The sequence below is a fragment of the Odontesthes bonariensis genome, chromosome 20 (assembly GCF_027942865.1).
Source record: "Odontesthes bonariensis isolate fOdoBon6 chromosome 20, fOdoBon6.hap1, whole genome shotgun sequence".
Taxonomy (NCBI): domain Eukaryota; kingdom Metazoa; phylum Chordata; class Actinopteri; order Atheriniformes; family Atherinopsidae; genus Odontesthes; species Odontesthes bonariensis.
Genome location: NC_134525.1, coordinates 1,350,389 through 1,370,744, shown reverse-complemented (window position 1 = coordinate 1,370,744; position 20,356 = coordinate 1,350,389). Strand labels below are relative to the sequence as shown.

At 43.3% G+C, this 20,356-nt stretch overlaps 1 protein-coding gene across 3 annotated transcripts in view; it reads left to right on the top strand.

The window, feature by feature from the left end:
• LOC142370423 (melanoma receptor tyrosine-protein kinase-like) overlaps positions 1-19,904 on the top strand; it is a 70,989-nt gene extending 51,085 nt beyond the window's left edge. Inside the window, exons 12-28 of one of the 3 annotated variants that reach the window (XR_012767858.1) lie at positions 1,909-2,102; positions 2,219-2,351; positions 3,289-3,379; positions 3,738-3,895; positions 5,163-5,195; positions 7,230-7,374; positions 7,458-7,580; positions 7,663-7,761; positions 9,036-9,221; positions 11,292-11,447; positions 11,666-11,741; positions 13,155-13,301; positions 13,593-13,690; positions 14,281-14,424; positions 14,705-14,798; positions 17,107-18,309; positions 19,107-19,904. Coding sequence is in view for 1 of the 3 variants with exons in the window: in XM_075452993.1 (XP_075309108.1) it covers positions 1,909-2,102; positions 2,219-2,351; positions 3,289-3,379; positions 3,738-3,895; positions 5,163-5,195; positions 7,230-7,374; positions 7,458-7,580; positions 7,663-7,761; positions 9,036-9,221; positions 11,292-11,447; positions 11,666-11,741; positions 13,155-13,301; positions 13,593-13,690; positions 14,281-14,424; positions 14,705-14,798; positions 17,107-17,411 (2,182 nt within the window). In the remaining 2 variants the exon portion in view is untranslated. Of the gene's footprint in view, positions 1-1,908; positions 2,103-2,218; positions 2,352-3,288; positions 3,380-3,737; positions 3,896-5,162; positions 5,196-7,229; positions 7,375-7,457; positions 7,581-7,662; positions 7,762-9,035; positions 9,222-11,291; positions 11,448-11,665; positions 11,742-13,154; positions 13,302-13,592; positions 13,691-14,280; positions 14,425-14,704; positions 14,799-17,106 lie in introns of all 3 variants that reach the window. The other 2 variants (XR_012767857.1, XM_075452993.1) reach the window with 2 other exon arrangements.
• The last annotated feature ends 452 nt before the right edge of the window (positions 19,905-20,356 follow it).

Sequence of the window (20,356 nt, the reverse complement as noted above, 5' to 3'; positions counted from 1 at the left end):
AAACATGAGTGCCAACATTCACAGCTCGGCATTCAACATGTTAGGTTCTGCTTTACTGCCCAGCCCTGCACTACACACTGCATTTTCCACTGGGATAATGCACCATAAACAAACTTACCCTGGCCAACACCAAAACACAATCATTCTGCAGACGTTTTACTCCCAGTTTGCTGATCCATCCGCTGTGGTAATAGTTATATGCCTACAAACTTTTGTGGGCCTTCATCTGTCGCTTGGTGTAGTGAGACGTCTGGAGAAGCAGGTAGCTCGTTATGTCCACAGCCTCTATATTCGGCAAATCGTTCTGGTCTTGCGAAAATTCTGACATTTTCATTAAGTATGGGTCACGCCCAATGTATTTCTCAACTAACGCCAAATACTTTTCCCTATGTGCCGGCTCCAAACCACTACAATGTTCACTCATCTCCATGTTGGTGCTGCTGTAGTCAAGCTTCCTGCCCACCAACTTCAATTTGCTCGCTCCCGTGATGACGTAACTGAAACCCTCCTATTGGGTCACACTGGGCATCTGGAGTCCCAGCATGCACCTGGGTGGGCCGATGGTTTTTTTTACCAGGAAAAAGGAGAGAGCAGCAGGTTTTCTTTGTTCTTTTGTTTGTTTTATTGTTTGGAAATAAATCATCAGAAAACATAAGAATTCATTTTGGACATTCATCTTCTTTTGCCTGCGTTAAACCACATCCCCCATGATGCATCAGTGGCCTTTTGATTTAGTTTGGTTTAAGTTTAATTTGTTTTTTTATGGACAAATGGTCACTACAATACTAGATGAATTAAAGGGAAAAACCTGATAATTGGAGAATGTGGTAAGAAAGAAGGCCAGTAATGCTCTGTGGCAGGTATGAAAACACACATCTAACACTAACTCTTAGATGCTAACTTTTAGATGCTAACTCTAGATGCTAACTCTTAGATGCTTACTCTTAGATGCTAACTCTTAGATGCTTACTCTTAGATGCTAACTCTTAGATGCTAGATCTTAGATGCTTACTCTTAGATGCTTACTCTTAGATGCTTACTCTTAGATGCTTACTCTTAGATGCTAACTCTTAGATGCTTACTCTTAGATGCTAACTCTTAGATGCTAACTCTTAGATGCTTACTCTTAGATGCTAACTCTTCAATGCTTACTCTTAGATGCTTACTCTTCAATGCTTACTCTTAGATGCTAACTCTTAGATGCTTACTCTTAGATGCTTACTCTTAGATGCTAACTCTTAGATGCTTACTCTTAGATGCTTACTCTTAGATGCTAACTCTTAGATGCTAACTCTTAGATGCTTACTCTTAGATGCTAACTCTTAGATGCTTACTCTTAGATGCTTACTCTTAGATGCTAACTCTTAGATGCTTACTCTTAGATGCTTACTCTTAGATGCTAACTCTTAGATGCTAACTCTTAGATGCTTACTCTTAGATGCTAACTCTTAGATGCTAACTCTTAGATGCTTACTCTTAGATGCTAACTCTTAGATGCTAACTCTTAGATGCTAACTCTTAGATGCTAACTCTTAGATGCTAACTCTTAGATGCTTACTCTTAGATGCTAACTCTTAGATGCTAACTCTTAGATGCTAGATCTTAGATGCTTACTCTTAGATGCTTACTCTTAGATGCTAACTCTTAGATGCTAACTCTTAGACGCTTACTCTTAGACGCTTACTCTTAGATGCTAACTCTTAGATGCTAACTCTTAGATGCTAACTCTTAGATGCTTACTCTTAGATGCTAACTCTTAGATGCTAACTCTTAGATGCTTACTCTTAGATGCTAACTCTTAGATACTAACTCTTAGATGCTAACACGTAGATGCTAACTCTTAGATGCTAGATCTTTACCTCTAGTTTTCAGACTGGTTTAAAGATTTAACTGCCTGCTTCCTCCCAGTCAGTACAGCCTGGTGGTGGTGAAGGTGGCGCACCTGCAGTGGCTGGGTCTGCGCTCCCTGAAGGAGGTGAGCGCCGGCCGGGTGCGTCTGAAGGAGAACCTGGAGCTGTGCTACACCGACACCGTGCAGTGGGCCCACCTCTTCAGATCCACAGACCAGACCATCAGGGACGACTCTCTGCCCGACGTGTGCGGTGAGTCCGGCCTACCTACCTACCTACCTACCTACCTACTTAACTACCTACCTACTTAACTACCTAACTACCTACATACCTGCAGAGTGAGACGTGTTCTGCTCTGCCTCACACAGGGCGGGAGAATCGCACCTGTGACCAGGAGTGCTCTGAGGACGGCTGCTGGGGCCCGGGGCCCGACATGTGCGTGTCCTGCCTGCACTTTGACCGCAGGGGGCGCTGTGTGCCGCTCTGCAACCTGCTGCAGGGGTGAGAGACTCAGACCTTTGTTTGGATGTCTCAGGGTTTCAGGAATAATGATAATCCTACAGTTAGAAGTAAATATTTTCTCCTCAGATTCACACAGATTATAGATTATTGCAGATTAATGCATATTATTGATTATTGCAGATTATTACAGATTATAGATTATTGCAGATTCACGCAGATTATTGCAGATTATTGATTATTGCAAATTATTGCAGATTATTACAGATTATTGCAGATTATTGATTATTGCAGATTATTGCAGATTATTACAGATTATTGCAGATTATTGATTATTGCAGATTATTGCAGATTATTACAGAGTATTGCAGATTAATCGCAGATTATTGCAGTTTATTGCAGATTATTGCAGATTAATCACAGATTATCACAGATTAATCGCAGATTATTGCAGTTTATTGCAGATTAATCGCAAATTATTGCAGATTAATCACAGATTATCGCAAATTATTGCATATTATTGCAGATTAATCACAGATTATTGCAGATTAATCACAGATTATCACGGATTATCGCAAATTATTGCATATTATTGCAGATTAATCGCAGATTATTGCAGTTTATCGCAGATTATTGCAGATTATTGCAGATTATTACAGATTATTACAGATTATTGCAGATTATCGCAGATTAATCGCAGATTATCGCAAATAATTGCAGATTAACGCAGATTAACGCAGATTAACGCAGATTAACGCAGATTATTGCAGATTATTATAGATTATTGCAGATTATCGCAGATTATCTGCATATTATTGCAGATTATCACAGATTATTGCAAATTTTTGCAGATTATTGCAGATTATAGAATATTGATCCACTGTGCTTTATGTGCTGCTGCAGTAAAGATGAGGTGCACCTCAGAGAGGAGGTAGTGCCTTCATCCTCATCAGACTCTTGTCTCCGTGTCACCCTGCAGAGTGCCCAGAGAGGTGGAGGTGAACGGTAGCTGTGTGGAGTGTCACCCGGAGTGTCTGCCGCAGACGGGCTCCCCAAGCTGCCACGGGCCGGTCAGTCCACCTCGGGGGGGTCATTCATAAGTGCTGTCCTGCTTCTGATTAGTCACTAAAACACAGGATTGGTTCAGTTTCTGTCCCGGTTGTTGCATTTTAATGGATTAACTGCAGCACCTTATGAATAACTTCATTCTTTGAATTTGAATGCTAACTCTTAGTTGCTAACTCTTAGATACTAACTCTTAGATGCTAACTCGTAGATGCTAACTCGTAGATACTAACTCTTAGATGCTAACTCGTAGATGCTAACTCGTAGATGCTAACACGTAGACGCTAGATCAGAAGAGGAGCTGTAAGTTGGAGCAGAAGCTCCTGAGGTGCGATCACAGAACCCTCCTCTGTCCGTCTGCAGGGTCCTCACCAATGTTCCCAGTGCGCCCACCCTAAAGACGGCCTCCGCTGCGTGCCACGCTGCCCCCACGGCGTGCCAGGAGACGGGGACACGGTGATCTGGAAGTATGCCGACAAGTCGGGCCAATGCCAGCTGTGCCACCAGAACTGCACCCAGGGGTGAGACTCCCTGCTGAATCAGCACCACCTGATGGAGCCTGACACCTGATCCATCCTTTATTAAACTCTCTGATATTTATACTCTTACTTCGTTTAGGATTGTTCAAATCGAGTTTGGTTGTGCCAACATACTGCCCGCCCTATAAAAAAAATGTGTCTCCTGTCACATATAAACTTTGAATGAGGTCTCTCTGATGTCGAATGGCTGAGTTATGGCAACTCCAAAATAGGGCAGTTTCTGGCATTTGAGGCAAAAGTGCCTTCTTTTTCTCTCCGTATGACCATGAGTTTTAATCCTGATGCATATACCTGGACAAACCTATAAATATGAGAGTCTCCTGTCATATATAAACTTTGAATGAGGTCTCTGTGATGTCGTATGGCTGAGTTATGAGGCCTCCAATACAGGGCAGTTTTTGGCATTTTTGGTTCGTTAAGTGCTTTTCAGTCGATTTTTCCATTGAATTTTGGGTCTCTGCGAGACCCAAAATTCCAAAGACAGGTCTGCTGAAGACAGTTATGTCATTTTTATCAAGGTCCTGTTTAAAATACAGCTTTAATGGCATTTTCAAAATGGCCTCATTTTGTGCTTTTCAATCGATTTTCCCATTCAATTTTGCGCCTCTGCGTCCTGTGTAAAATACAGCTTTTATGCCATTTTAAAAATGCTTAAGTGCTTAATGTTAACTGCTTTTCAATGCATTTTCCCATTGCATTGTGGGTATTTGGATAAGGCATCGACAAGGCCCAAAATGGCCCCAGAGCAGGCTGTTAAGCTTGTTGCTAGGAGACAGCTCGTCAGCATGCGAGCAGCTCCAACTGACGCAGACTTATCGCTTGTTTAATTTGACTGTTTTGGACTTTCGCCTACTGTCTCAAACAAACGGTCACAGTTCGAAAAGTAAATGCTGTATCCGAATAATTTTTGTACCGTGAGCGCCCCAAGGGACGGCAGAAGCCAGCGGTGTAATTTTCATTCGGCTGCTATGTGTTGCTTGTTTTTTATGGCAGTTTTAAGATAATTTTTACACATTTATTTTGATCATTTTAGGAGTGGGAGGGGACGTCAGTTGGAGGGACGACTCTCTGCGCTCAGATACGATTTGTGATGAATCTGTGTGGCAGAGGTCAATGAGTGTGACTTTGTGTGAAAGAGGACAAAAATGCCTACGTTTTGAGATAAAATTTGTCGTCATTTAGTCTTCTATTTCCCTGGAGGGAGCATGAAGCTCTGAGCTGCTCTGAGGCTTTTTCTTTGTGTCTGCAGGTGTTCAGGACCCGGACTGTTCGGATGCACAGGGTAAACGCACCTCTGTTTTAATCTTCATTCTTTCCCCCCTTAAAGGGACAGTTCGCCTCTTCTGACATGAAGCTGTGTAACATCCCATATCAGCAGCATCATTTCTGAACATCTTCTTACCCCCTGCTGCGTCCTGTGAGCAGAGTTCCAGCCTCGTTTTGGTGTTGATGAAGGTAGTCCGGCTAGTTGGCTGGGGTTTAAAAAATAAAGCGTTTTGCTTCTCAGAACAATATGTGTTCAACAGAGTAATACATTTACATCACAAAATGGTTCTCCAGGAAAAAGTCAGACCTCACAATCTCTTGGCCCTATTTTCTCTCCCTGCGTATCACTGCCTGCTGCCGCCTGCCGACAGCCGCGCCTGTTACGCTGTTTGCTGCTCGGTCTGCACAGCAGGTAAACAAAAGGAAACGAAACGAAAGGAAAAGAGAAGGAAAGGAAAGAAAGGAAATGCAAGGAAAAGAAACAAAAGGAAAGGAAAGGTCTGACTTTTTCCTGGAGAACCATTTTGTGATGCAAATGTATTACTCTGTTGAACGCATATTGTTTTGAGAAGCAAAACGCTTTATTTTTTAAACCCCAGCCAACTAGCCGGACTACCTTCATCAACACCAAAATGAGGCTGGAACTCTGCTCACAGGACGCAGCAGGGGGTAAGAAGATGTTCAGAAATGATGCTGCTGATATGGGATGTTACACAGCTTCATGTCAAAAGAGGCGAACTGTCCCTTTAAAGCGGTGAACTGTCCCTTTAAAACCTTTTCCTATGACCGATCTCGCTCTGCAGCTGTGGAATAAAGGTCATGGCAAAGCTCACCACTGCTGCTGAAGCTGCTGGATCAGGGGGTTCACTTACTTTTTCACACACTGGCTGAGTGTTTTCTCTCTTTGAGGTTGAACTTTAAGACCTGCTGGTTAGGCTGGGCGAGTTAACTCGTTATTATCGCGTTAACTCGCTAATTATTTAACGCCGACAAATATTTTATCGCGCATTAACGCAGGTTTTATTTATTTATTTTATTATTGTAAAAGTCTGTTGCTCACAGGCTTTTATTTTGTAAAAGTCTGCTGCTCACAGGCTTTTATTTTGTAAAAGTCTGCTGCTCACAGGCTTTTATTCTGTAAAAGTCTGTCGCTCACAGGCTTTTATTTTGTAAAAGTCTGTCGCTCACAGGCTTTTATTTTGTAAAAGTCTGTCGCTCACAGGCTTTTATTTTGTAAAAGTCTGTTGCTCACAGGCTTTTATTTTGTAAAAGTCTGCTGCTCACAGGCTTTTATTTTGTAAAAGTCTGCTGCTCACAGGATTTTATTTTGTAAAAGTCTGCTGCTCACAGGCTTTTATTTTGTAAAAGTCTGCTGCTCACAGGATTTTATTTTGTAAAAGTCTGCTGCTCACAGGATTTTATTTTGTAAAAGTCTGTTTCTCACAGGCTTTATTTTGTAAAAGTCTGTTGCTCACAGGCTTTTATTTTGTAAAAGTCTGCTGCTGTCTGCTGTGGAACAGGAAAAGAAAGTAATCGGCGGATCCACCAAACATGGAGAAGGGTACGGAACTTTTACTCGGCCATTTTCATGTTAAAGTTCTTCCAGACGGCGGAGTCGACAGAACCAAAGTCATCTGTAAACTCTGCCAAGTTGAATTGTCTTCTCAGCGTAGTAGTTCCAGTCTAAAATATCACTTAAAGGCAAAACACACAACTGATAGCAGCAAGTCATTCAAGGAAACAGACAGTGGAGCGAGGCTTCTACATAAAAACTACAGAAAGATGCTGATGTTAAAAGTGTGTTTGCACAACAAATGTTATGGCACTTTCATTCATATGGCAGCACATTTAAAATAAAGCTAAATGCTAAAAGCTATACACTACTTTTGGATTCATTTTTGGATTCTGCGTACAAATGCGATTAATCGTGATTAATCAGGGAAATCATGTGATTAATTAGATTAAACATTTTAATCGTTGCCCAGCCCGACCTGCTGGATTAAACACCAGATTAAAACACCTCTTTAAGGCCTGTGTGTGTGTGTTTCAGTGCTTCCACTCACTCCACGCTCGCGGTGGCTGTGGTCGGAGGACTCCTGGTCGCCGTCGTCGTGTCGTTGCTCGTGCTGGTGTCGCTACGGCGACGTAAAATCAAGAGAAAGAGGACTCTGCGCCGCCTGCTGCAGGAGAAGGAGGTTATTATCGCAACATTTTGTTCATTAAAAACAACGAGTGGACTAAAACTTTGAAGGCTAACATGCTAACTGAAAACTTTCAGCTGGTGGAGCCGCTGACCCCGAGCGGTCAGGCGCCCAATCAGGCGCTGCTGAGGATCCTGAAGGAGACGGAGTTCAAGAAGGTCAGGGTGCTCGGCTCGGGGGCCTTCGGCACCGTCTTCAAGGTAACGGCGTTTGCTTTGGGCGCAGTCGGCTGTTTCTGCGTGATTTCCAGGAGAAGTGAGACGCTTGTGTGTGTGTGTTCAGGGTTTATGGATCCCCGAAGGGGAGAACGTGAAGATTCCAGTCGCCATCAAAGTTCTCAGAGAGGCAACCTCACCCAAAGCCAACCAAGAAGTCCTGGATGTAAGACTTTTCTTCCTCATTCCATTTGCTCTGCCACCATTTTAAAGCAAACTTCTGTTTCCCGGCTGGGTTGAGAACAACCTCTTGGGCCATAACCGTGTTGCTTGTTTAAAGCGGTTCATCGTCGGTGAAGAATCCGGTCTGACCGCCGATCTCTGTGGGGGTCACAGGGAATAATCTCCATCCTAAATGTCTGGAGCTTTATCCTTAACATCAGTCCTGAGGCGATACGGTCAGCTTCCTGTGTGGGAGGAGCCAACTATCTGTAGCTCCTCCCACACAGGAAGCTGATTCTCACTGTCACTTCGCCATGAAAGTTTAGCAGATACTCTGCAGTGTTAAAACACTTCTATTCTTCTTTTAATGTTGATGGTCATTTTACTCTTTTAATGCAAACGAGGGCTGGGCGAGTTAACTCATTATTATCGCGTTAACTTGTTAATTATTTAACGCCGATAAATATTTTATCACGTATTAACGCAGGTTTTATTATTGTAAAAGTCTGTTGCTCACAGGCTTTTATTTTGTAAAAGTCTGTTGCTCACAGGCTTTTATTTTGTAAAAGTCTGTTGCTCTCAGGCTTTTATTTTGTAAAAGTCTGTTGCTCACAGGCTTTTATTTTGTAAAAGTCTGTTGCTCACAGGCTTTTATTTTGTAAAAGTCTGCTGCTCACAGGCTTTTATTTTGTAAAAGTCTGTTGCTCACAGGCTTTTATTTTGTAAAAGTCTGTTGCTCACAGGCTTTTATTTTGTAAAAGTCTGTTGCTCACAGGCTTAAGTCTTAAGTCATGTCTTAAGAGTAATCTGGCCAAGTTTGAAGTCTGTAGCATTAAATCTGTAGGACGAGTTCCATCATATGCAAGGCGTGGAATCGGTCAAAAATGGCACCAAAACGCACCTTCCATCCAAAATGGCCGCCTTCCTGTGGACGTGGGACCATGGAGGCGTGAGACTTTTCTGTGCGTCTGGGCATGATGAATGAGTGTCCCGAGTTTCGTCGTCCCACGTGAAACTAAGCCCAATGCGGGGACTGTTTTTAAGCACCGTAGGGGGCGCTACAGAGTCAATGAGCGACTCCCAAAATTATAAAGTTTAGATTCTTTCATGTCGTTGACTGGCAGGTGGTGCTCGCAAAATTTCATCAGTTTTCGAGCATCTTTTGCAAAGAATAAGAAAGAAGAACTCCTACAGATACAATAGCAGTTTTACTGCTCGGTCCCTAACTATGAAGTCAAATTGATGTTCTATCATGTGTTTCCTGGTGAATGTGTGCAGGAGGCGTACGTGATGGCGAGCGTGGACCACCCTCACGTGTGCCGTCTCCTGGGCATCTGCCTGACGTCGTCGGTGCAGCTGGTGACGCAGCTGATGCCGTACGGCTGCTTGCTGGACTACGTCCGGCACCACAGGGATCAGATCAGCGCCCAGTGGATGCTCAACTGGTGTGTCCAGATTGCCAAGGTGAGTACAGAAAGTCTCAGAATCTGAGCCTGAGGCACCAGCTCTGTCTGCGGCTCCATTTAATCCCGCAGAGGTCCGTTAACCTGAAGCAGGAAGCTGCGTGTGAAGCTCTGTTAATCTGTTTTAAGTCTCCGCTGGATTTTTAATCGCTGGGAAAATCACACACATCAAGGTCTTGAGCTAAAATCTGCAACATTAATCTGTGTTTGCACACGAGTCGAAGCCTTTGTCCTTTCTGGAGACACATGCAGGAGCCCGATCACTTTATTCAACATGATCACAAAGGTCTTCGACACAAAGAGACTGAGATTCAGAGACAAAATAACAGCAGGATGACCAGAGTTGGGTAGTAACGAGTCACATTTACTTGAGTAAGTTTTTGAAAAAAATTATACTTCTAGGAGTAGTTTTAAATCTCTATACTTTTTACTTTTACTTGAGTAGATTTGTGCAGAAGAAATTGTACTGTTACTCCGCTACATACGCTAACATTACTAAATAGTCTCTATTATGGGAGGCTTTAGTAGGTTTTAAATTTGGCCTAATCATTTTAAAGTGATTTAAAGGTTTCCTAGGAGATCCTAAGATGGTTTTAAAACGTTTGAATTGGTTATTGTGGACTGTATTTGGTGAAAATGGGATGAAAAGTGCGTCTCTGTAGGACAACAGGGGGATCTGAAGGCCGATGATAAGGTTTTCAGATGTTTGAGGGTTCTGTGGGTTCCAGCTCTGTCTAACACACACCACGAGGGGAATTCTCCACCACATTTCTTAATAAATGTGTGTGTGGCATGCACATGATGTGTGAGTTTGTGTTCTACTGATGTGGTTATCCTGCTCCAGGAGTGACACAAACTCACCAATCAGAGAAGAGGAAGGTAATGATGGTCGCCCCACGGGGGAAGTTCAACGACCACCATGCGGTCAAAATGGAAACAGAGATTCAGGAACAGGAGGCTGGATTGCAAACTGGTCAACTTCCATGGTTGGCACCTGTTTTTGAAAACATTACACTTCTAGGAGTAGTTTTAAATCTCTATACTTTTTACTTTTCCTTGAGTAGATGTGTGCAGCAGAAACTGTCCTCTTACTCCGCTACATTAGGCTACAATGAGCTGGTTACTTTTCTTCTTACCTCTTTGGTATTCTACGCCTCATTATTTTTATCCCCCCGCGTACGCCTCATTTTAATGTTTTATTCTGACAGAGAGAGAGACTTCCGCCAAAGGCTCTACCACCTGACTGTGTTCCACCAATCAGACGCAGCCGTGCAGTCTGGTCACGTGACCGTACTCGATCTCAGCGGCGGGACGGGTTAGCTTTAGCATTAGCAGTCGCAGCAAACAAACAAAGAAACAGGTGAAAAATGTCAGAACCAACGGTGGGAAATGAAGACGCAGACGAGGCCTCATACTGAAAGCATGTTTACCTTACAAAGAGTGAGAAACAGCAGCTACATTATGTGTCTTCTGTGGCAACCAAAACAAACGCACATTTCAGCAGAAACTCAACATCTAACTTGAGGAAACATGTAGCGCTAAGTTTCCTAAACTCGTTTTTCCCCCCCATGGATAGGTGAATGTTTGTTTTTTAGGTTACATATGGGTTACATATGTTTTAAACATTTCCTAAGTCTCTTTATTTTTTATTGAAGTACTTTAATTTACCTGGATTATTTTAATTTAAGCTATTTTGAAATTAATTAAGTTTATTTTAATTTATTTTATCAATTGGATGAACTCTAATCTGCCTAAAGATGATTATTTAGTGTGTTTGTCTGTCTGATTGAATGCTTGTGTTAACAAATAAATCAGACGTTACTCAACAGTTACTCAGTACTTGAGTAGTTTTTTCACCGAGCACTTTTTTACTCTTACTCAAGTAATTATTTGGATGACTACTTTTTACTTTTACTTGAGTCATATTATTCTGAAGTAACAGTACTTTTACTTGAGTATAATTTTTGGCTGCTCTACCCACCTCTGGTCATGACGCAGCATCAACATTTCTTCATGGAAAAAGTTTGCTCCAATAAGCTGATTTCCCTCTGAAATCTCTGCCTGTGTGCAGGGCATGAACTACTTGGAGGAGCGTCACCTGGTGCATCGAGACCTCGCAGCGAGGAACGTCCTGTTGAAAAATCCAAACCACGTGAAGATCACTGACTTCGGCCTCGCCAAGCTGCTGACAGCTGATGAGAAAGAATACCATGCTGACGGGGGAAAGGTATGCTTTCATTCGACTGATTGGTGTGTCACACCCAGGGCTGAAATAAGGACAGGCTGCCTTCCTATGACAGTCTTTGGAGATTTGGTCGATGTTTGGATTGGAAACGTGTCAGAAGACTTGAATTTATTCATCTGGAGTCATTTGGATTTCCTAAAATATCTCTTATAAATGATCCTGCTCTGTGTTGCTTTTTTGTTATTTTCGCCTCTCTGAAGGTTCCCATTAAGTGGATGGCATTGGAGTCAATCCTGCAGTGGACCTACACTCATCAGAGCGATGTCTGGAGCTACGGTGAGACAACCTCCCCGCTCTGCAGCCCACAGGAGACCCCCGGGCAACGCTTTACTTCAGAGCGCCTGCTGCTGACTTCTGGCTGCTCTGTACTCAGATTTTACGCTAATTTTTATTTCTTTCTGGTTCGTGTTGCTTTTGAAGAAAGAGTTTAAAACTTGCTTTGCTGTTTTACCTGCTAAACTTAGCTTCAAACCAACAATCTTTTAACAGAACCTGTACGTTTTCTGCATCAAAAACACTCTAACGTTTCTACCAGTCGGTGTTATGCTTATCCCGGACAAGCCCCTAATCTGCCACATCGGTCTCATCGGGGACAATAGTGAAGCCCTCCACTTTGTTCATGTTAACTCAAACCTTAATCCAAACTGAATGAAAATATCGCAGATTATTGCAGATTATCGCAGATTATTGCAGATTATCGCAGATAATTATAGATTATCGCAGATTATTATAGATTATCGCAGATTATTGCAGATTATTATAGATTATTGCAGATTTTTGCAGATTAATTGCATATTATTGCATATTAATTGCAGATTATTGCAGACTATAGAATATTGATCCACTGTGCTTTATGTGCTGCTGCAGTAAAGATGAGGTGCACCTCAGAGAGGAGGCAGTGCCTTCATCCTCATCAGACTCTTGTCTCCGTGTCACCCTGCAGAAGATTTTACGCTAATTTTTATTTCTTTCTGGTTCGTGTTGCTTTTGAACAAAGAGTTTAAATCTTGCTTTGCTCTTTTACCTGCTAAACGTAGCTTCAAATCAACAATCTTTTAACAGAATCTGTACGTTTTCTGCATCAAAAACACTCTAACGTTTCTACCAGTCGGTGTTGTGCTTATCCCGGACAAGCCCCCAATCTGCCACATCGGTCTCATCGGGGACAATACAGTGAAGCCCTCCACTTTGTTCATGTTAACTCAAACCTTAATCCAAACTGAATGAAAATATCGCAGATTATTGCAGATTATCACAGATTATTGCAGATTATCGCAGATTATTATAGATTATTGCAGATTATCGCAGATTATCTGCATATTATTGCAGATTATCACAGATTATTGCAAATTTTTGCAGATTATTGCAGATTATAGAATATTGATCCACTGTGCTTTATGTGCTGCTGCAGTAAAGATGAGGTGCACCTCAGAGAGGAGGCAGTGCCTTCATCCTCATCAGACTCTTGTCTCCGTGTCACCCTGCAGAAGATTTTACGCTAATTTTTATTTCTTTCTGGTTCGTGTTGCTTTTCAAGAAAGAGTTTAAAACCTGCTAAATTTAGCTGCAAACCAACAATCTTTTAACAGAACGTGTACGTTTTCTGCATAAAAAATACTCTAACGTTTCTACCAGCCAGTGTTATGCTTATCCCGGATAAGCCCCCAATGCTCTGTCGATGCTCTGCAGGTGTGACGGTGTGGGAGCTGATGACGTTTGGCTCCAAACCGTACGATGGCATCCCGGCCAGCGAGATCGCCTTGGTGCTGGAGAAAGGAGAGCGGCTGCCTCAGCCCCCCATCTGCACCATCGACGTCTACATGATCATGGTCAAATGTAAGAAAAAGCCCCACAAGTGGGGCTGGGCGCAAAGCCATCGGGCAGTTATCACTTCTCAACCTGAGGGGACTCACAGGGGCTCAGAATGGGACGTAAATGTTTTCATTCTCACCATCAGCTGATCTTGTAGCTAAACACTGAACAACACCAAATGAGCTCTAGATGTTTGAGATAAAAGGTAAAACGTTTTGGCATAAAAGTGTGCGGGCGCTACAGACAAAGAACAAAGAACTATCCACTGAACAGCTGGAGAAAACAACACCTAAATGATTCGCTGTTTTCCTGCAGGCTGGATGATCAACCCGTCGTGTCGTCCCAGGTTCAGGGAGCTGATCGTGGACTTCTCTCAGATGGCCCGTGACCCATCCAGGTACCTGGTGATACAGGTACGTTAGAGACGCTCAGCATTTTATCACAGTTTGGTTCATTTTATAACTCCATATTCCAGCATTAGATGTCTTTTAGCCGACTGTTTATCAGACCGTTCAGCTCCTCACTGGGGAGGAGGAGGGAGGGAAGGACGGAAGATGGGGAGGAGCAGTGAGCATCCACTTAGTAAAATAAGACACTTTGTGCAATCAGAACAGAAACTGAACAATATCGTATTTATTGTTTCTGCGAGCAATAACAGCATCTATCTATCTATCTATCTATCTATCTATCTATCTATCTATCTATCTATCTATCTATCTATCTATCTTTCCATCCATCCATCCATCCATCCATCCATCCATCCATCCATCCATCCATCCATCCTTCCATCCGTTTCTGTATTTCATATTTTATCACCAATAATTGTAATTTTCACTAAATTCAAAGAGTTCTTTATTCCTTTGGGCCATAACTCTGCAGGTTTGTCTCAGTAGTTGTTGATAGATCCTGCAGCTGCTGTCCAATGAGAATCCGATCTGGATCATTGATAAAAAGATGAAAAACGTCAGAGACTGAACAGCTTGTGACCCGCCTTGTGTCTCAGGGTGACCTGCCGAGTCCTTCGGACAGCAGGTTTTACTCCCGCCTGCTGAGCTCCGACGACACGGAGGACGTGGTGGACGCAGACGAGTACCTGCTGCCGTTTCAACGCATGGGTAACCATGACAACCGGTCCTGCACCGCCACGGTATAAACACTCAGATTTTTTCCCCCACTAACACTGTGATGCTGCTGGAACAAATTGTTTTAAATGTGTATTTTAGTCGTGTTTTGATGGTTATACCCTTGATAAGTAATAAGTGAGTGGTTATTAAGTGTAAAAAAGTGAATACTTTCCAGTGTTTGGGGCTCTCCCTGATGTGTCCCACAGCTCAGGTGAAACGAGTCCATCTGCTCTGTTACTGCATCTTAGAAAACAGCTCTTTCTTAACATTTGCGTATAAAAGACACGATTTCCTTCTCATCAGAACGGCCGCCCGGTCAGAGAGAACAGCATCGCCCTGCGGTACATCACCGATCCCACCCACAGTGCTCTGGATGAAGAGGACTTCCCCGGCCATGGTACCCATCACCAAACATTAGTTTAAATCACTGATACTCACTATTTATTTCACAGGAGCCACATTGGCAGCAGAATCAAGGGAAGAGCCACTTTTACCACAACATACTAAAGTCCCCTTTAGCAAATATGCATTTCTACATATAAAACATCCCGCAGAAAAAGAAACAACACAGAAAATGCATTTTCAATAAGACCACGGCTGTGTTCGAAACCGCCTACTACATACTACATACTACATACTGATCGATCAGACAGTATGCAGAGCGTTTACCCACAATGCATTTCGCTCCTGCCCGAGCTGAAATCAGCCGGCCTGAAGCTGATTTCCCTTAAGCTCTAAACTCTGTAAACTTTAGCAACATTTGAAACATTTTCAGGTGAGAAAGTAGTCGTTTAGATCCCCAACGTGTTGAAAACCTGACAAAATACCGGCTGTTTACAATTTTGTTCCCACGAATTCGGCGCTACTAAAGCTAGCCGCAGTGAGCAACGCACTTCCGGTTATTTTCACAAAATAAAATACCCGTTGCCTTTTATCATAGGGAAAGCCATTACCATACAGTTGGTGCTTTTGTTTTGAAAACAGGAAGTGAACCTACCCTCGTTGTAGCTAGCTTGAAACTCCCGTTTTGACGGGAAATGACGATCGGCGACGTCACGTTACGTTGCATCTTGGGTAGTTTGAGTATGAGTAGTAACCTCATGATGCATACCCAACATTTCGGCAAAAAAAAGTTAAAGTTAGTAGGAGTAGTAGGCGGTTTCGAACACAGACCACATTTACCTTAATACTGGGATGAGCGGCAGCTGGCGTGCATGTGCTCGACTTTCTTCATGTTGTATTTGTAGTTTGTTGTTGTAATCATAGTGAGACATTCAGGATGAGCATGGTTTTGTGCTGGTTTCTGTGCTGGTTTTTGCCCTTTTTTAATTAAAAACCGATCCATGGCGTGCGCTGGCTAAAGGAGCTAGCGTGCGCTGGCTAAAGGAGCTAGCGTGCTCTGCGGTCAAATGTGAGGTGGTTTAAGCGGGCTGCGTTGCCAGGTTTAACAGATGTCCCCTTTAGGAAACACCATTAAGCCTTAATTAATACTTAATAAAAATACTTAATACTACAAAAACGCAAGCTTAATAAAAATACTTAATACTGTGCAGTATTCGCTGTGTGTTATCGTTACCATATTGTTATAAGCTGCTATGCAAGTGCGAGCTGCCAATTAGAGCTTGAGGAGCCGCGCAATGAGTATCTCTGGTTTAAATGAATGCATTTAGATAACAAAAACACTCGAAAAAAATGCTCTTTCAAAAATAAGTAAAAAAACAACAATTAAAAGATTTTTTTGCTTGAAAAAAGCAAAAAAAATCTGCCAATGGAACTAGTGAAAATCGGCTTGTCAAGATTTCTTAATTTAATTTAATTTAATTTATTTATTTGAATAGGGACAATGCACATTAATGAACATCAGTATAAAAACAAATGTAAATATGCCGGATTATAGCTACAAAGCTAGTTTTCATCCGTAGTCCCTTGGCAGGCAAATACACAAGAAAGAAAAGAAAAAAAAAAGTGATATTTAGGACTTTTGAGTTAAAAGTGATCTCGAAATTAGCTGAAAAACCTCTTCAAATGAAAAAAAAAGCTTGTTTCATTCGAAATATGACTTAAAACAAGATGTTTTCAAGACTTTTTCATTTAACAAGATATTCCAGATGTATTGTATTAAAACAAGTCCCTATATCTGGCTGAAATGGTACTTGTTAGGCAGTTGTGTCTGATATTAAGTGTAATGAGATATTTGGACTAGAAATGAGACAAATATACTTGGTAAGACTTTGATTTTTTCCAGTGTAAGATAACAAACACACTGGAAAAATATGCACCTCCGAAAATAAGTAAAAAAACAGCAAATAAAAGACGTTTTTGCTTGAAATAAGCAAATAAATCTGCCAATGGAACTAGTGAAAATCGGCTTGTCCAGATTTCTTGAAATAAGATGTGATATTTAGGACTTTTGAGTTAAAAGTGATCTTGAAATTAGTTTAAAAACCTCTTCAAATGTCAAAAAAAGCTTGTTTCATATGATATGTGACTCAAAACAAGATGTTTTCAAGACTTTTAACAAGATATTCCAGATGTATTGTCTTCAAACAAGTCCCTATATCTGGCTGAAATGGTACTTGTTAGCCAGTTGTGTCTGATATTAAGTGTAATGAGATACTCAGTGAGACAAATATACTTGGTAAGATTTAGATTTTTTCCAGTGCAGAATGATAAAGCACAATGCTTTCCTGGTTGCTGTGTTCCAGAGTACATGAATCAGAGTGTGAGGGGAACCAGCCCCAGCAGCCGGCTCTCAGAGGTTTTTAACCCCAACTACGACGACCTGAGCCTGGGCAGCGGGGCCGACTGGCTGCCCCCCCCGCTGGAGGATCCGGCCCCGTCCCAGCACGAATACCTGAACACCACTCAGGTCTCGCTCCCCCTGGCGGCTCAGGACCCCACCAGCGAGGCCGTACTCCTGCCACAGACTGGGAACGGCCTGTTCCTGCCGGCGGCGGAGAACCTGGAGTACCTGTGTCTGGGAGCTGCACAGCACGCTCCGGCCCGCTAGGGGGCAGCACCGCGCAGACAGGACAAACTGCTCTGTGGTTCAGGCTGCCCACAGGATGCAATCAGACCAGGAAACAGACTGGAACTGAACCTGTTTGGACCAAAGCAAACCCTCATAAGAAGGTTTCTAACTGAACAATGAACTGATTAAACCGTGTTTGGGCAGGAAGATCCAGCCCTCAGCGGCTTCCTGTTTATCTCCACTTTCTTCTTCTTTCCTCCTTCCCGTCTCAGCCTTAGGCAAGGCGAGTTTATCTGTACAGAACAATTCAACTACAAGGTGATTCAAAGTGCTTTACAGAGACATTAAAACAGTAGAAATGAAAAGCACGATTTAAATTTTAAACAAAAAAAAGAAATAAGAACAATAGATACAACCAGGAGTTAAAATGTGAATAAGTTTTGAAACTCCAGCTTCAGATTTGGAGCTTTATTCAGCTGAAAATAGGTGTGTCTTCAGCCTGGACTTAAACACACTGAGTGTTTCAGCTGCTCTGAGGCTTTCTGGGAGTTTGTTCCAGACATGTGGAGCACAGAAGCTGAATGCAGCTCCTCCATGTCTGGTTCTGACTCTGGGAACTGATGGAAGACCGGATCCAGATGAGCTGAGGGGTCTGGAAGGTTCATACTGGGTCAGGAGGTCACTGATGCATTCTGGTCCTGGACCATTCAGAGCTTTATAGAGCAGCATCAGAACTTTAAAGTCTTTCCTCTGATGGACAGGCAGCCGGTCTGATGGGGTCCAGTTCTTTGGTCTCAGTGAGGACTCGAGCAGCAGAGTTCTGAATGAGCTGCAGTTTTTAGGTCGACCTGTAAAGATGCTGTTACAGTAGTCAAGCCCATGGGCGTCAACTGGGTACGGCAGCTGCCACACCTCGGCTCCAGGGGAAAGTGTAAATGTTCGTTTTTCTTTTTCTCTTTTTTTTTTAAATGAATTTATGGAATTACTCTGTCAATTTGTATTGATTATTCTATTATTTAATACATATAAATGAACTACAAATGAAATTCTGAACAACACAAACAATTTATCTCAGTATCATCTTCCCCAACACTTGTATCCCCTTTTGAAATGTGGTATCCCCCCCCCCCCCCTCCCACGAGATGACGGAGGTCAAAGCTGATGTTATTAGCAGGATTTGTTGTTTGCTAATTAATGTAAAATATGAAAAAGAAGCAGAAGACTTTAGATTTATTTATCACCAAAAAAAGGGGCCCAATGTTGCCCCAGAGGACCAGGTAGTGAAGGCGGGATTCAGGCTGTTAACGAGGCTGTCCACTTCAGCACCTCCGCCGCTAATGCTAATGCTAATGCTAATGCAAATGTTAATGCTAATGCTAATGCTAATGCTAACAGGGAGACGGAGACGAGTCCATTGTTATGTTAGTGGTGATTATTTGCTGGGCATGTATATTTATTGATTGATACTGTAGTCATGTGACTATAATGAGCTCGCCTTAGCTTAGCTTAGCTTTGGCGGAATTGATGCCGCTGGTCAAGCCGACTGAAGATGGATGCATGGACCAGTTTTTCCAGATCCTGCTGACACATCAGATCCTTTAACCTCGATATATTCTTAAGGTGATAGTAGGCTGACTAGCAGAAACCAGGACCCCAGCCTGGTGCTGCACCTGATGGACCACCAGCAGAAACCAGGACCCCAGCCTGGTGCTGCACCTGATGGACCACCAGCAGAAACCAGGACCCCAGCCTGGTGCTGCAGCTGATGGACCACCAGCAGAAACCAGGACCCCAGCCTGGTGCTGCACCTGATGGACCACCAGCAGAAACCAGGACCCCAGCCTGGTGCTGCAGCTGATGGACCACCAGCAGAAACCAGGACCCCAGCCTGGTGCTGCACCTGATGGACCACCAGCAGAAACCAGGACCCCAGCCTGGTGCTGCTCCTGATGGACCACCAGCAGAAACCAGGACCCCAGCCTGGTGCTGCACCTGATGGACCACCAGCAGAAACCAGGACCCCAGCCTGGTGCTGCACCTGATGGACCACCAGCAGAAACCAGGACCCCAGCCTGGTGCTGCAGCTGATGGACCACCAGCAGAAACCAGGACCCCAGCCTGGTGCTGCACCTGATGGACCACCAGCAGAAACCAGGACCCCAGCCTGGTGCTGCACCTGATGGACCACCAGCAGAAACCAGGACCCCAGCCTGGTGCTGCAGCTGATGGACCACCAGCAGAAACCAGGACCCCAGCCTGGTGCTGCACCTGATGGACCACCAGCAGAAACCAGGACCCCAGCCTGGTGCTGCACCTGATGGACCACCAACAGAAACCAGGACCCCAGCCTGGTGCTGCAGCTGATGGACCACCAGCAGAAACCAGGACCCCAGCCTGGTGCTGCAGCTGACTCAGGACATGAGGTTGAAGATGATTGTTTGAACAGAATTAAATGTACAATGAATGTGATGTTTTTCCTGTTATTGTGACTTTTGTAAGACTTTAAACGTCCCCAGTAAACGTTAGACCGTGTCCTCTGCCTAAAGTCTGGACTCTGTGGGGGGGACCTCCAGCCTGCTGCAGATAAGGGTCCCAGGTGGGTTTGTCTGCAGTTTCCACGGTGGCCCCACCTGTGTTTGCCCATATGGGTTTCAAAGTGCAACTTGAAGGGTTAGGGGTTAGGGTTACCCTAAGCCTTAAACAATTCAATTCAATTCAGTTTATTTATAAAGCGCCAAATACAACAAATGTCATCTCAAGGCACTTAAAGAACAAAGTCCAATTCAAGCCAATTGGAATTCAATTCATTGTAATCATAATTAAAAAACAAGGTGAAGGCCCCTGTCAGCCTTCAACCATTTGACCCAATACCAGTTCCTACCCTCGGCCCTTAAATGTGCTAATAAAGTGCTTTTTATGTGCGCATGTATCTAATTTTTCCGCAACTCGTGAAATTTTCCAAAGGCAATACAGACAAACACAGC